The sequence below is a fragment of the Erinaceus europaeus genome, chromosome 9 (assembly GCF_950295315.1).
Source record: "Erinaceus europaeus chromosome 9, mEriEur2.1, whole genome shotgun sequence".
Taxonomy (NCBI): Eukaryota; Metazoa; Chordata; class Mammalia; order Eulipotyphla; family Erinaceidae; genus Erinaceus; species Erinaceus europaeus.
In genome coordinates, this window is record NC_080170.1 from 49,602,382 (window position 1) to 49,616,826 (window position 14,445).

The 14,445-nt window shown below is 43.0% G+C and overlaps 1 protein-coding gene across 2 annotated transcripts in view; it reads left to right on the plus strand.

Moving 5' to 3' along the window:
- The first annotated feature begins 223 nt into the window (after positions 1-223).
- PRRX1 (paired related homeobox 1) overlaps positions 224-14,445 on the plus strand; it is an 82,851-nt gene continuing 68,629 nt past the window's right edge. For both annotated transcript variants that reach the window (XM_007525202.3, XM_060197870.1), the window contains exon 1: positions 224-570. In XM_007525202.3, the coding sequence (XP_007525264.1) occupies positions 330-570 (241 nt within the window). In that variant the 5' untranslated portion in view covers positions 224-329. The remainder of the gene's footprint in view (positions 571-14,445) is intronic.

Sequence of the window (14,445 nt, forward strand, 5' to 3'; positions counted from 1 at the left end):
TTTATTATTATTATTGTTATTTGTTTTTGGTGTGGATTATCTCTTTGGACTTCGCTGGAATTGACCTCAGGGAATCTAGGCTTTGGAAGGTTGCTGTAGGACGCTAAGCTCTGCAAAAGGGGGTCCCCCGCCCTCTTTCAACTTTTTTGGTTCCATCCCCTTGTTCGTGTCCTCTCTCTCTCTCTCTCTCTCTCTCTCTCTCTCTCTCTTTCTCTCTCTCCACTCCCCCTCTCTCTTCCCCACTCTTCTCCTCTCCCCCCTCGCGCCCACAGCGTTTGGTGTTGATTCGAACGGGAAGAGGGGGGTGGGTGGGATCGGAGGGGGAGACCATGACCTCCAGCTACGGGCATGTTCTGGAACGGCAGCCGGCGCTGGGAGGCCGCTTGGACAGCCCCGGCAGCCTGGACACCCTGCAGGCGAAAAAGAACTTCTCGGTCAGTCACCTGCTAGACCTGGAGGAGGCCGGCGACATGGTGGCGGCGCAGGCAGACGAGAGCGTGGGCGAGGCTGGTCGGAGTCTCCTGGAGTCTCCCGGCTTGACCAGCGGCAGCGACACCCCTCAGCAGGACAGTGAGTGAAGGGCCGGTGCCCGCGGCTATGGAGCTCGGGCCGGGGCAGGGGTCTGGACTGGGCTGCCGGAGTGGGCACGGCACCAGGGGCACCCAGTGGGGACGTGGAGAGGCGCGGGCGGCGGCCGACAGGGGCTGGGGCGAGAAAGGAGGACTCGGCAAGAGAGGAGCCCAGGCCCAGAGGCTCGGCTGCCACAACTGAGGTTCTCCTCCGCGATTGCTCTCCACTGGCTTCTCCGTCCCAAACTTGCAGGGCTGCGGGATCGCCCTACAAGAGGGTCTCAGAGCTGAGCTGGGGAAAGGGGTGCAAACTCTGGGAACCCACCCAGTGTGGTAGGGTCGCGGGTTGAAGATGCCAAGTCGTAGAGAGGGCTGCGCCCAGAGTCGGAGGGCACTTCTCCGTGTGTTGGGGAGGTGATACTCTGGGGGGTGCAGAGCTCTCGGGTGGCCTACTGCCTTAGTGAAAGAGGCCCCAGTTCAAATGGCCTGCAAGTGCTGGGGGCCCTCGGTCAGAGTCTAAGGCCTGAATAATTCCGGATGACTCAGGTCAAGCAAGCAAAGGGATGAAACAGGAGCCCCCGCCCTGTTTCATCCCTGGAGACTCTGAAAGAGAAAGGATCCCGAGAAGGTGCAGGGGCTCTAGTGCCAGGCCAGCTGTCACACTAGAACTATCCTTAAGACCCACAGGAAAGTCTATGTACAATTTTCCTTCCCATCCTTCCCTATCCCCATGCCTTTCTCCTGCTAGGGTCATTAACCTGAGCTTAAAATGAGATTTCAAGTGTATCTGTATTGTCAGGGACTTTAAGACTCCTCTCTTGCAGTTTAGAAGGGAGGCCAAGCAAGTCCCCTAACTGCCACTGGTTGACTATTAGGCTGTCTGTGAACTTGGAACTGACCTAACCAGGGGGTCTATAGGCTGTAATTTTAAAGATTACATGGTCCAAAATAGACCGATAAAACAAGTGAATCAAGGAGCAAGTGGAACCTGGGCACCTAGACACTTTAGCAGACTTAGAGACCTTGATTCGGTTGTTGCTTCCTTGGTGGGAAGCAGTGCTTCCCTGTGTTATTTAGCAAAGAGATAACTGGAGATCAGCCCATACTGCCTGCTAGCAAAGGACCTTGTGGCTTGTCATTAAAGAAAGAACCTACTCTGAGGACCAAGTCTAATAGTGATCTGCTCAGAGAGATGGACACCTACTAGAGTTTGGTGCTTGGGGCAGGGACTGCTCTTTTGCAGAAACACATCTAGCTCCAAGAAACTATACAGCAGATTAATGTAACCATGCTTAACATTTCACCAATAAAAAGGTAGATGTGCAAAGAGTAGGGAAGACAATGTTCTAGAATCTCCATGTGTCCATTGCTTGGAGTCATTCATTGCTCCTGCATATTCTGCCCTTCTTGTTCGCTAGGGTGAAGTATTAATCACAAAGATTCAGAGATCTATGAAGAAAATGTCTGTTTGATTCCAAGAGTGAAGGGGGATGTGGAAGCAGGCCCATCAAGTTCTGTCCTGTCCAGCTGTGCTGGGTGCCAGATCCTGTAGAGCCTAAGCGATGCCAACCTGACCTTCATTTGTGTGAACACCACACTTGGGTTCCTGCTGACTAGGTAGTGGTTTGGAGAAATGAGGTTCAGCTGAGATTGGGGGTGGGGAACTTCTGTAAGACCAAGTGAGGAGCTGCCTAGGCCTAGCTTCTGGCATGCCCAGGGGTATGAGGACATGCACGTGGCTACAGTCAAGTAAAGTAACCTGTGTCCAGAAGGAAGAGAACAAGACCTTTGGGAACCTGAGTTTGCTTGGTGGTGGACCTTGTAACTGAGTTACAAGGAATAACAAGACCTAGCGAGGAGTGGACCCCAAAGCAAAACCAAGATTTGGAGACTAGACAGGAAGAAAGTAAGGTGACAGGGACAAAGCGAGACCTGTACCTGGGGGTGGACACACACATACACACACACACACACACACACACACATGCATACATACATCTTGCCTTTCTGAAATGGCTGCAGCCTAGTTTGTCTAACTGATAGTTACTGCTTTCAAAGCAGTGCTTCCTCTTCTTCCTGCCCTATCTTTAGGGCGAGAATAGGAAGGTCAAGTAAATTGGGCCATAGCAAGTGAGGTAGGGGTGATGGAAGACACCACAAGGAGCTACCAAGCAGGTTAACTGTTGCAAGCTGTCTGAAGTCAGGACCAGTACCACCAGTCCCCATCCATCAAGCTGGGAGTGAAAGACTCATAATGTGAATTCAGGAAAATTGGGGTTTGGAGGAGAGGTCTAAAACTTTGCTCTAAGAGGATAGGAGACAGAGAGCCCAGTAAAGGTAGGCTCTCCTATAGTTATGCTCTAAAGTGGATGGGGAAGGTGTTTTTTTTTTTAAATAAATTACAAGTAATTTCTTCATCACTTTATTCATTTATCTTTTTTTAAAAAAAAGATTTATTTTATTTATCACACATGAGAGAGAGAGAAGGCATAGGACCACTCTGGTACATGTGCTGCTGGGGATTGAACCAGGAACCTCAGGCATGCAAGTCTCTACCAGTTGAGACATTTCCTTGTCACAGATGGAGAACTTTGAAGAATGCCCTTTACCTCTCTAGTTGTGTAGAAAAAGGCACCATCCTAAATTTCTCTTTGGTTGAGATTAGCAAAGCAAGCAGACTCCATTTACACTTGCAATAACAGATCACTACCATCGTAGATATTCCAGTTACAGCCTGGCCAACCCAAAGAGGAGCTTAAGTGTTCTCTTCTTGTGCTAGCTTTCCTCATTACACTTTCCCTTTGGTAGATGCTTCCTCTCTTTAGAAAGGTTTCTTTCACCTTTTACTGTTTCTCCTAGTTCAGTAAATTTCTGGAATGTGTGGGTTCAAACACCTTACTGGTTAAAGAAATCGATTTAAAAACAGGATTCCAGTGGCTACTAGGAGAGTGCGGAATGGGAGGATGGTGGTCATGGAACAAGGGAGCCCGGGAAAAGAGGAAAAACGGGTCATCAAAGCAGGCAAACCTACTCCAAGCCGGCCTGTGAATCCCACTGCCATTTCTTAATCGGAACTCCTGCAAACTCTTAAAAAAAAATCTGCCTTCCCAGCCTTTAAATTAGTGAAACCAGATTGTCCTAATAAGACCTTTTGTTGGAAACACATGTAGTCATAAAAAGGTAGACGGAAAGTCAATTAGACACGCGCGCACACGCACACACTCGTCAGTCAGCGCTAAGCGCGCGGGGCGCAGCTGGCCAGGCCGCCGCGGGGTTCCCAGGCTGAGCAGCCACGCGGGAAATCGATTTGTCACAAAGCGCGAGGTGTAAACGCGGCGCGAAGGACTCGCGGTCGCAGCCACCCCGTCTAATGTGTGGAGCAGTTGGGACCCCCTCCCTCCCGCGCCCCCGGTGAACTTCCCAGAAAGAACTGGCAGCCGCGCTCCTTTTCCCTCCAGAGACTGCCTTTGCAGCACTTGGGACGCAACTTCGAGTGCACTCACCCCGGGGACCCCGGAGTGCGCTCTGGCCCCCAAATTCCAGCCTCAGAGATCCGGATACGAGGGCAGCTAACTGAATTTTTGTTTCGAGAGTAGCCTGGAGTGGTTCTCTCTTTAAAGAAGACAGTGAAATCCAGAATCAAGAGGTCATTGTGTGCTCCCCACCCCCACAAACCCAAGTCGAATGCGCCGGCGGGAGGTGTGGCTGGGACAGAGGGTTGAGTGACTTCGTGGCCTGGGTACCTGGGAGGAACAGGCTGGCGTCTGCCGCTCGCTTTGGGGCTCAGGGTCACCCGATGTTTTTGTATTATTGGGGACACGGACCCAGGCTGCCTGTCCTCCTGGGGCTCCAGATCCCCAAGTTCTAGAAGAGGTGTGCCGCCCTTACCTGTCCCCGCTCCTCTCCTGTGGGTTCACTCTACGCCCAGCCCTCTGCTGAGCGGCCCACCGCTCTTGCTGGGCGACCTCGAGCTTCAGGTCCAGAGTCGGGGCACAGTGCGTGGGTCACCCTGGAGTCCTCAACTCCTCAGTCCTTCAAGGAATGCCCTTCTACATTGTATCACAGGGTCAGTAGACCGTCTCTGAACCACATAGTGGAACTGGGACCCCGCAAAAACGGACAGATAAACTGGCCCGCAGGCAGGCAGGCAGGCAGGCAGGCAGGCAGACAGACAGACAGACAGACAGACATCTCTGCAACGTTGGAACCGACGGTACTTTCCTTCACCTCTGACACAGGTTCTCCTGAAACTAGGCTTTGAATGTAGTGCCTGGTCAGCCGCTGCCACTGCACCAGAACCCTTTCCCATAGTTAAATGGCAAGTGCAAGTGCAAACTTAAAACTAGGAGGATCCCTAGATAGAGCTGATTTTTTATTTTAAAAGATGCGTTTCTTTGACGAGTCCTCTCATGGACCCTGTTTACGGACTCCTTCTTTCTGCAGGGCACCCAGCCCCAGCAGACCTCTAATCCTAAATAATCCATACCCAACACACCGGCGGCTGAGAGTGTTTGCAACCAGTGAGCAGGGTTCTGTGGACAGTAAAACCCGCCAGCAATACAGCTGCCCTAGCCTCAGCTTCCTTTCAACTCTGGGAGTAAGTTTTCTTTTTTCTTTTTTTTTCCTTTTTAATTCTCCAGAACAATTTGTGTCAGCAAGAAAATGGTCAGAGATAGAATTTTTAGAAATAAGGGAGAGTGTGCTTTTTAAAGGGGGTGGAAAGGACTTGGGAGGTGGTGGAGAGAAGAAATCCACTTCCAAGAAAAAGTGAAAGGTAGGAACTCAGCATCCTCCATCAAAAGCCACTTGTAAATTCCAGCAACAGGATCCTCATAATCTTATTGAAGTTAGAGATAAGACATTTACAGGAGATATTTAGATAAGAGGTCAATTTCTGGAGGCCACTTCCTGTCCTTTCACAGAGCTACCTGTGAGTGCAAGCCATTGTAATCCATCTGAGTGCTCCTATTCAATTGTGTGTTTTAATTTCAGTGCGTACCACCGCTAATGGTTTGGGTATCCTTAAACTCCTCCTTGCTACTGTACAAGGGGATGTACATAGGACAGCACTGTCTTTTACCCACAGAACTGTGTAATCTTGTAAAAATCAAATTGCTTTGTGAGTGGGCTAGCAATATTCAATTCAAAACCAGCAGTCAGAATAGCATCAATCAACTGACATAACCTCCTGCTCTTTAAATGCTGTTTCTTATTAAGTCAGTGAACACACATTCACCGAGGTGTAGGAGGAGGGAAAGTCATCTGTGCTTCTGGTCAGTGGGTTTGCTGTCCTCTTGTTTTGAGTCTATTTTCCACTGTGTCTGAGTAGCAGTGGATTTTTGGCATGGCCATAGGTCTAATTTACTGAGGTACCCTTAAGGAAGCAGTCATCAAGAGAAATATGGACTACTTAGTTTAGGTTTAAGACTTAAAAAACAACCAGTTGTTGATGAAAATTGGGAAACCAGTTCTGGGTGGGGGGTCAGAGTTGCTTTGCAAATAGGAAGAGGAGAACTGAAGCACAAATGGTGGTTGAAGGAGGAAATTTTGTCAAATAAAATGTGTCAGAACCAATCATTTATGTCCACAAGTGACTTAAAAGAATGTAGGGAAGATGAGAATGTGTCCCAGTCTGTGTGTGGTTCTGGAGATGAGGGGCTGAGCCAGTACCAGTTCTAAGTTCTGGGCACTGACAGTCCCAGCTCAAACTTGTGGGCTTATTACTTTTTAAAACTGATATTGATTTTCCCAGGCTCAGCCTAAAATGAGTACATTTGGAAAGCATTTTAGTGCAAACAATCAAGATCTAAGTTCTGAGAAAGTAAAAGGGCAAGTCTTCTGATTTGTGTGTGTTTTGTTTGCTTTCATGGAATTATTTGCTAGTCATAGAGAGGAAAGGTCTCCTGGAATCTCACTGAGCAGCAGGTTCTCCTGAAATCTCACCTGTTGAGAGCGTAAAGGAGAAGATAGAGTTAATTCAGAAACTCAGTGAAGAATGTTAGCTTTATTTTTAAAAGGATTTACTTAATGAGAAAGTGAGAAGGGGTGATGGAAACAGAGCATCACTTCAGCAAACAAAGTGTTGAGAATAGGATTCAAACATGTAAGTCTTGTGCTCTGCTACCAAGATACTTTCACCACTGCAGAATTTTAATTATAAAACAGAATTTGCAGTAACTTAATTAGATTTGAACATTTTCTTCTGGAGCCAAGTGCAAATACCCCCTATTCTATCTTAGTCTCTGTCCTCTCAGTTTCAAGGACTCTGGGACACAGCTCTTGTTACTGGATTGGGGGCTCATGAGGGATTCACCAGATACTCCTCTTCTTCCCAAGGGGGTATAGTCCTCTCATCCCTCAACTGGGACTGACCCTACCTTCTAAAGTCCTGACTGTGTGGGAGACCCCTTGACCCAAGTAGCAAGAATTGTGAGCTATCAGTTGTGTGAGAAAACTACAGGGCCCCGTAAATCTATGCTGCACATGTGTTTCAGTAGTAACAGGAGATCACTGGGGAGCACACATCTCCTTTGAAATGAGGGAGATCAGGATTGGGGGCGGGGGTGTAATGGGGGTCATCGGGAAGTGGGACTAATGACCCAAGGTGCCAAGATTGCTGACTTGGATTTAGGAGAAAAGGGTTTGTTCCTGTGGAGGCAGATGACATCTCTACATAGGAGCTCCAGGTATTTAAAGAAAGATGGGCAGAGATGAGGGCTGGAGAGCTGACCATTTTAGTGAGATGTGGCAGTCCTACCAGACTCCATACTAAAACCTGGAATCTTCAGACAAGGTGGAGCACTTGGTCATTCTGAGCTTTGGGTCAGGACATTTTCCTCAAAGGGAGAATAATAGTTTCCTCTAATCGATGCGTGCCTACAATTAGGCTCCAAGACCAACTCCAGCACTCAGATCTGATTTCTGGTCTCTTCTAATCCTCCCTTCAGGGGTTTCCTGACATTGAAGTTCACAGGCTGAGTAAACCTTTTGTCATGTCAGAATGCTAGTTAATACACCCTTCCCAGCTGATCTGAGCTTGCTTGTTCATGAGAAACAGAAGCATGAGGAAACTACTGCGTAAGGACAAAGCTCCCTCACCAATGCTTATCTGAGAATAAGAATGTTCCTCCCTTTCACTTAACTCTGTATCATCAGTCATGCCACTCTATTTTAAATAACTTCATAGTGTTGGAAAGTGTGGCCATATACAGATAAGCATTGAAACAAAGGTGAGTTCTTTCAGTCCTTTGGTGTACACGGAGAGGCCAGTTCCTCTCAAATGAATTCAGATATACAGCTTAACAGACCACGGGTTCAAATCAATCAAATTATGATCCAGGATATACTAAGTTCAATCAGTTTGTTTATGGGCAAATACTCAGCACTTTGTATACTGAAGAACCATGTTTTCTCAATTTTCCATTGTGTATTTCCACACAGATTCAGAGTTAGACTATGAGGACTGGGTAGCGATTGGCCTGAGTCTGGTGGGATGTGAGGGTGCTCTCATTTTTTTCTCCTTTGTGTTCTTGTGTCCTAAGTAACTATTAATATCTGTTTGCTGCAGAGAAAAGATTATTATACATTATTGAATCTAGATTGTCCAAAAGGCCACAGAGCCTACCAGTGTTTTCTGTAATTCCAAGAAAATGACTGAGAGTTGCTGAATTCACACTTTTTATAGCTTTCCTTTGATTACGGCTTCCTAGGAATTCAGGTTTAGAGAACTGGTTACCGTTGTTTCTTTTCCAGGTAAATCACAAATATATGAAGTTGAAAAAGCCAGTGGAAATGGGTACTGATTTTCCCAGGCCTTATCACCTGGGATTTTAGTATTATCAAAATTATTTCAGACTGGGAGGTGTTATTCAGTAGTTATATACACTGTGGATTTCCTTCCCACTTTCTCCCAAGGCTACTTCATTGACTACTGGTCTGATTTCTAGCTGCCATACACTGTTAGTCTAACTGCAGTCTGTGACCTGAACTCAGCATATGCTTAGTTAGTGGTAAAATGACATCTTAAGTGGCTCTTTTCCAACTTTCCTTAAGTACTATGCCCTTAAATCCCTCCCTTGCTCTTCCCACTTTAACCCTCTTGCCCTGGAAGCCCTCCTCTGGGCCTGTCTTCTCTCTGGTCCTCTAAGAACTGATGACTCTGGGTTAAAGCTCAGAGGCCCTGGGAGCTGCAGAGCTGGATATGCGGCTGCCCATTCAGCATTTCCACTCAATTGTATAACGCTGTGATCTCAAAACCAACAAACTCTCATCTTCTCAGAACTTTTCCCTGACATCAATACCAGACTCCCCCCCTGACTCCATTTTATACCTTTGTCCAATCCACTCCCTGACTATCACAAGTTTACCTTTTTAAAAAAACATTTTAAACTTTATTTATTTTGAACAGAGACAGAGAGAAATTATGAGGGGAGGTGGATATAGTGCAGAAGAGAGACAGAGAAACACCTGCAGACCTACTTCATCACTCCTGAAGCTTTCCCCCTGCAGGTGGGGACCAGGAGCTTGAACCCAGATCCTTGTGCACTGTAATGTGTGCACTTAAGCAGGTGTGCCACCGCCTGGCCCCACAAGTTTATCTTGTAAAAAAATCTTACATTCATCTCCATTTAAAATCTCAGTGATATCTTGCCTATGTTGCTGTACATTTTTCTAATTAATGGGAACCCCTACTGTATGTAAGCAGTGGATAGAGGGTATATATTAAATGCACAGAGAATATGTGCTGAATGAGTGATGCATACTAGTGCATTCTTCTGCAAACACATTTACAAAAAAGCATAGCATTCTACTTTTTTAGGTTTCTCAATCTTCAGCTCTTTTCTATATCAAGACCAAATTATTTATCCTGTTTTGAAATCACTCTTTATAGTTTGTATTTCCACACCTGTGAAACCAAACTGCTTCCCGACTTCTCTTTAGTATGCTAGGTTAGCATTTCCCCATGTCTCCTTTCTACTTCTCAAGGTTCTGATCTGAAATGTCCTTGTTCTATACTTTTTTTTTTTTTTCTGTTGCAAGCCTGCCAGGTCATCTCTCCAAACTCTGTTTCCATCAGTATCCCTGTGATATCTTTCTGGGATACTTTATTTCAGACCACACAAACATCTCTGTAGACAATTGACACTTCTACAGTATTATTTAACTATCTCCTAAATATTTTGTTGATTATTTGATTCAGACATTTCCTTAATTAATGTTAGAGACTTTGGGGGGAGAATATTTGATAGTATACACCACCACCACCACAGTAAGCAGGTAAAGGGAGGGGGGGATGCAATGTCTAACTGTAAGTAATTGCTTTGGTTATGAGTAATAAATACCATAGTGAAATGAATACTCATTAGAAGATATATTCTTTTTCATAATCAAGGTTAAATGGGGAGTAGAGTCACCTATATTTCACTACTTGGAGGTAGACATAGTTATTATTTAGATGATGAGATGCTGCTTTTCCTCCCCCTTCCTCTTTCTTTTCTTCTCTTCTTCCTCCTCCTTCTTTTGTCACATTTACGTACTAGTTTACATTGTTACAGAATTTTCATTAGCCAGTAGAGGGATTTTTTAACCCCATTATCAAAGATTATTTTTGTTTTAATTAGGGAAACATGCAAATATTGATCCTACTTGCTTTTCTAAAAAAGAAAGAAAGAGAAATACACACAAAACAAAATATTAGAAGAACTATGGCATTGCAGTTGTTTCCCAGAGTCCTCAAGTTCCAGGGGTACATTTCCAACAGTCAGGTCCTTCAGAGTAAACACTTTCTTTTTCTTCTCTGCTTGTTCTAGCTGGGGAGTCTTCCCTAGACATGAGCACATGTCTTCTGCTTGCATAATACCTAAACATGTCCTGAGAACACAGGGAGCTAGTACTCAAGAAATGAACTCTGTGGCCTAGTAAAGAGGAACTTCACAAAAGGGGGTGGGGGGGCAACTTAACAGACGGAAAATGTTCTCCTATTTCTAGTATCATCCTGAATACTGTTGTAGAAAAAGAAGGAGGAAACAATATTTATGTCTCTTTGCCTTGTAGAATGATGATCACATAGGAAAGTGACATATTCCAGGAAACTGTAGTGTGTTTTGACTGGGGGGGGGGGGAATGAAAAGAAATAAGTCAATGTCAATCCATTTATCCAGATCTGAAAGTTTATGGTATTCCAGTCCTTAAAGTGATACTTACAGAGAAAGTATAAATTGTTATGAAATTAAAACATTTTCCTAGGGAATACCAGTATTTACTTTTGGGAAAGTAGTAACAAGTGATATAAAAATCATGTAGAAAAAAAACCTTTAAATTGTGAATTAGATCTATTTTAATAATTAATGTTTATCCTTATGAAAAAAAGGGAGTGTAGAAGTCATCATCATTTTTAAAGATTAAAAACTACACTCACCCAATAAAAGTTCCTGCAGTTCCCTATTTGCCTGCTTCTATTTCTAAGGGAGGACAGAAAGCCACCCAGAGAGCTCTGTGCTCATAACCAGATGTGTTGTTCAGCTATTCTAATCCAAGTCCAAGGGAAGACCACAGAATGAATCCTTAACACATTTAAGAAATAAAACGTATTTTAGTTCATTAATCACAAAACTGAGATTTGCAGTTTTGCAACACATAATTCAAAGACTGAATCCCTTTTGACAAGAGAAACAGAAAATAATATCATTGCACATTTGCTTGTTATGAGTTTGTTCTCAGCTTCCTTCAGGGAAGAGATTTTTCTGGGTAGGATCATTTTTTTTTTCTTTTCAAAATATATGGAGTGCTGTTTAAATTTACATCCATGTTCTTTTTTTTTTTTTTTTTTTTTTAATCCCAGTATTCTTTTCTCGGGGTGGCAAGGATATCTGTTTTCTGTACTGTCTTGGAATTTTGGTTTGGCAATTCAGAACTACCTTGGATAGCCTGGGAATTCCATCTGTGTTTGGGTAGTCCTGAAAGTGCAATTGTTTTAACTGAATTAATAAGCTCACACTGTTGTTTTATTCATTTTGCTGATTACTCATATAAATCAATGATTTATTTTGTCTTTAAGGATTAATAATATTCACAATATGAATGAAAAAGTGAAAGAAAATATGAAACAAATTCTACAACTTCTCCAAATATTTGCCAGTGCTAAGGTGGGATTAGATTAGATAATTATTTGCATTTTACAAATAAGATAATGGTGGCAGGGAAATTTAAAAGAGCTACTGTAAAAGTGACCTGAATCTTTCTCTCACGATCTTATGTTTTCAAGCTTTATTTTTTCCATTGCACCCTTTCATCTTTGATGTCAGTAGCATTCCTTTCAATGCTTTGTTGTCTAGTGAGATGATATTAAGTTAGAAATAGGGAGGTTTTCAATCCAGAAAGTTGCACAGAGGGCAGAGCACTGGATTTATAAGGATGAGTTCCCCAGTCCAATTCCCAGCACTGCATATGCCAAAGTGATGCTCTGGTTCTCTCCATCTACCTCACTCTCTCCTAAATACATTTTAGGATTAAAAAATTTAGAATTTAAATTTTTAGGATTAGAAAATCTCTTCTTCAATAAAAGAAACACGGAGACTCACAGGCCATTTGCTAGGCCACACAAATCTCTTCTAATTTTTCTGGTTCCTATTCTTTGTCATAAAGCAGGTATAAAAAATACACTTTTGTGAAAATACATGAAAAAGGGCTAAATATATGTGCATTTTTGTACCATAAGGAATAAATTGGATAAAACATAAGCGTTTATTTCAATAAATTTATACACAGTCCCCAGAATGCTTTGTTAAGATTCAAGGACACTAAGAGATTCTAAATACTCAAAGAATTTTGTGTTAACCTATGGTTATATAATTCACTTGTTAGCAGACTTCAGACTAATTTTTAGGTCTTCATTTTATTATCTGTAAAACCAATACATTAATATCTCTCTGTTTTAACCATACCTATTTTCTTCCTCGTGAGCATACTCATGACAAATGCATGCCTTGTTCATGCCCTTCTCTTTCAGATCCAGACTGTCTCTCTCTTTCTTTCCATATATGTCTTTCTGGTTTGTTTTTTTTTACAAGTATATCCAATGGTTTTCCAGCCAGTGTTGGATGCCGCTGAATGTCACTGAATCTTTTACAACTTTGAGAAAAGTCACAACAACTTTTCCTATTACCACTAACTTCCTTATCACCAGATGTTACGGTGACTGAAGAAGACCACCCCCCCACCCCAATTCAGCCCTAGAGTTTAACAAAAATGTACTGCTTGTGCTTAGGATAACAGGTGTCCTATCTCCCTCCCCCTTTTGTTGTCCTTCTTGTTTTATCGTTCTGGTTATTATTATTGTTGTTATTGATGTTGTTGCTGGATAGGACAGAGAGAAATGGAGAGAGGAGGAAAGACAGAGTGGGAAGAGAAAGATAGACACCTGCAGACCTGCTTCACCACTTGTGAAGCAACCCCCCTGCAGGTGGGGAGCTGGGGGCTTGAACCGGGATCCTTATGCTGGCCCTTGCACTTCACGACATGTGTGCTTAACCCGACATGTGTGCTTAACCCGCTGTACTACCGCCCGACCCCCTGTCCTATATTTTTTATCCCAGACCTGACACAGCCTGTCAGCTTCCAGGAGATCAGACATGTTAATTTTTCTCTAAAGCATACATATCCTTACATAGCAATGTCTTACTACTCCTCTGAGATTTTTATGGGGTTTACTTTATTTTTTCTACATAAGTAATACTCACCATGTCAACTGTTGATTATACCTAAAGTTGCCATTCTCTTTCTTGCCAACTTGGATTTCCTCACCAATGGAGTAAGATAAACATTCTGTTCTCAGTTGGATATGTGACCTGCATTCATATGTATTGCTTTGAAATCTGATAAATCTGGAAGTTAGACAGACTACATTTGTATACTATGAACCCTCCAGGACTATTTATATATTTATTTATTTTGTCAATCAATTAACAGTTTAATCTCTGATATTCTATGGTCATAGATCAGCATGGTTTACAATGGGGCACATGTGGAAGAAATGGGTTGCCCTGGGTGGCACTTTAGAAATACTTATTTTGTAAGATCTCTGCTTTGCGTGGAGTCTAGAAAAGCAGTGTGTCCTGTCCCTTCTACATGAAAGAGACGAATTGTGTCCTAAGCATACTGTGTGGATGTTAGTCAGATAATAGGAACACAACTGTCAGGATTATTCTTCCAACAGATGGAAAAATGTATATTTGCTCAAAACCCTGCGTGTGCTTTTTTAACATTTTATAGAGTGACTAACCGAGAGTGTAGAGAACTGGGTTAGTTTTCTTCTTTAGAGAGCATGGAATCTTTCCTTATATAGGAAATTTTTTCTTTGGTTCTTTTCATTTTTCTCGTCTCTCTCATGTTAAGCGTAGTTATAATGATTTAGAAAAAGAAAAAAAAAGCAGGTAGTGAAAAAAGAACAGAAAAATAGATTCTTTCTAAGTGTGCCTAAAGTGAATCTTGAGTATCTTAAAAGGATAATGCCAGGTTTTCATGAACCAGAATGAAGAAAAGTGTCTTAAATAACTTCAGGATAAATATCATAGTATGTTCATATTGACCTTGCTTAAAAAAAAAACAACAACTATTGAATAAGTGAATGTATGAATTGATAAGTGGGAGAGGAATAAGAACACTCAGCAAGCACTTAGAAGGAACCTGACATGTTTTAAAATAATTTCCACATAAAACAAAGAAAATTAGTTTGTGACAATTATTGGGAATTGTGAAAATCCTAACTGTGACTGAATCAAAGAATTCTTATTTCAGGACTTTTAATAGAAGAAAAAATATGTATCAGAGAATAGGTAATCTGTTAAACAGAGACTAACATTTATAATTTAAGTAAATT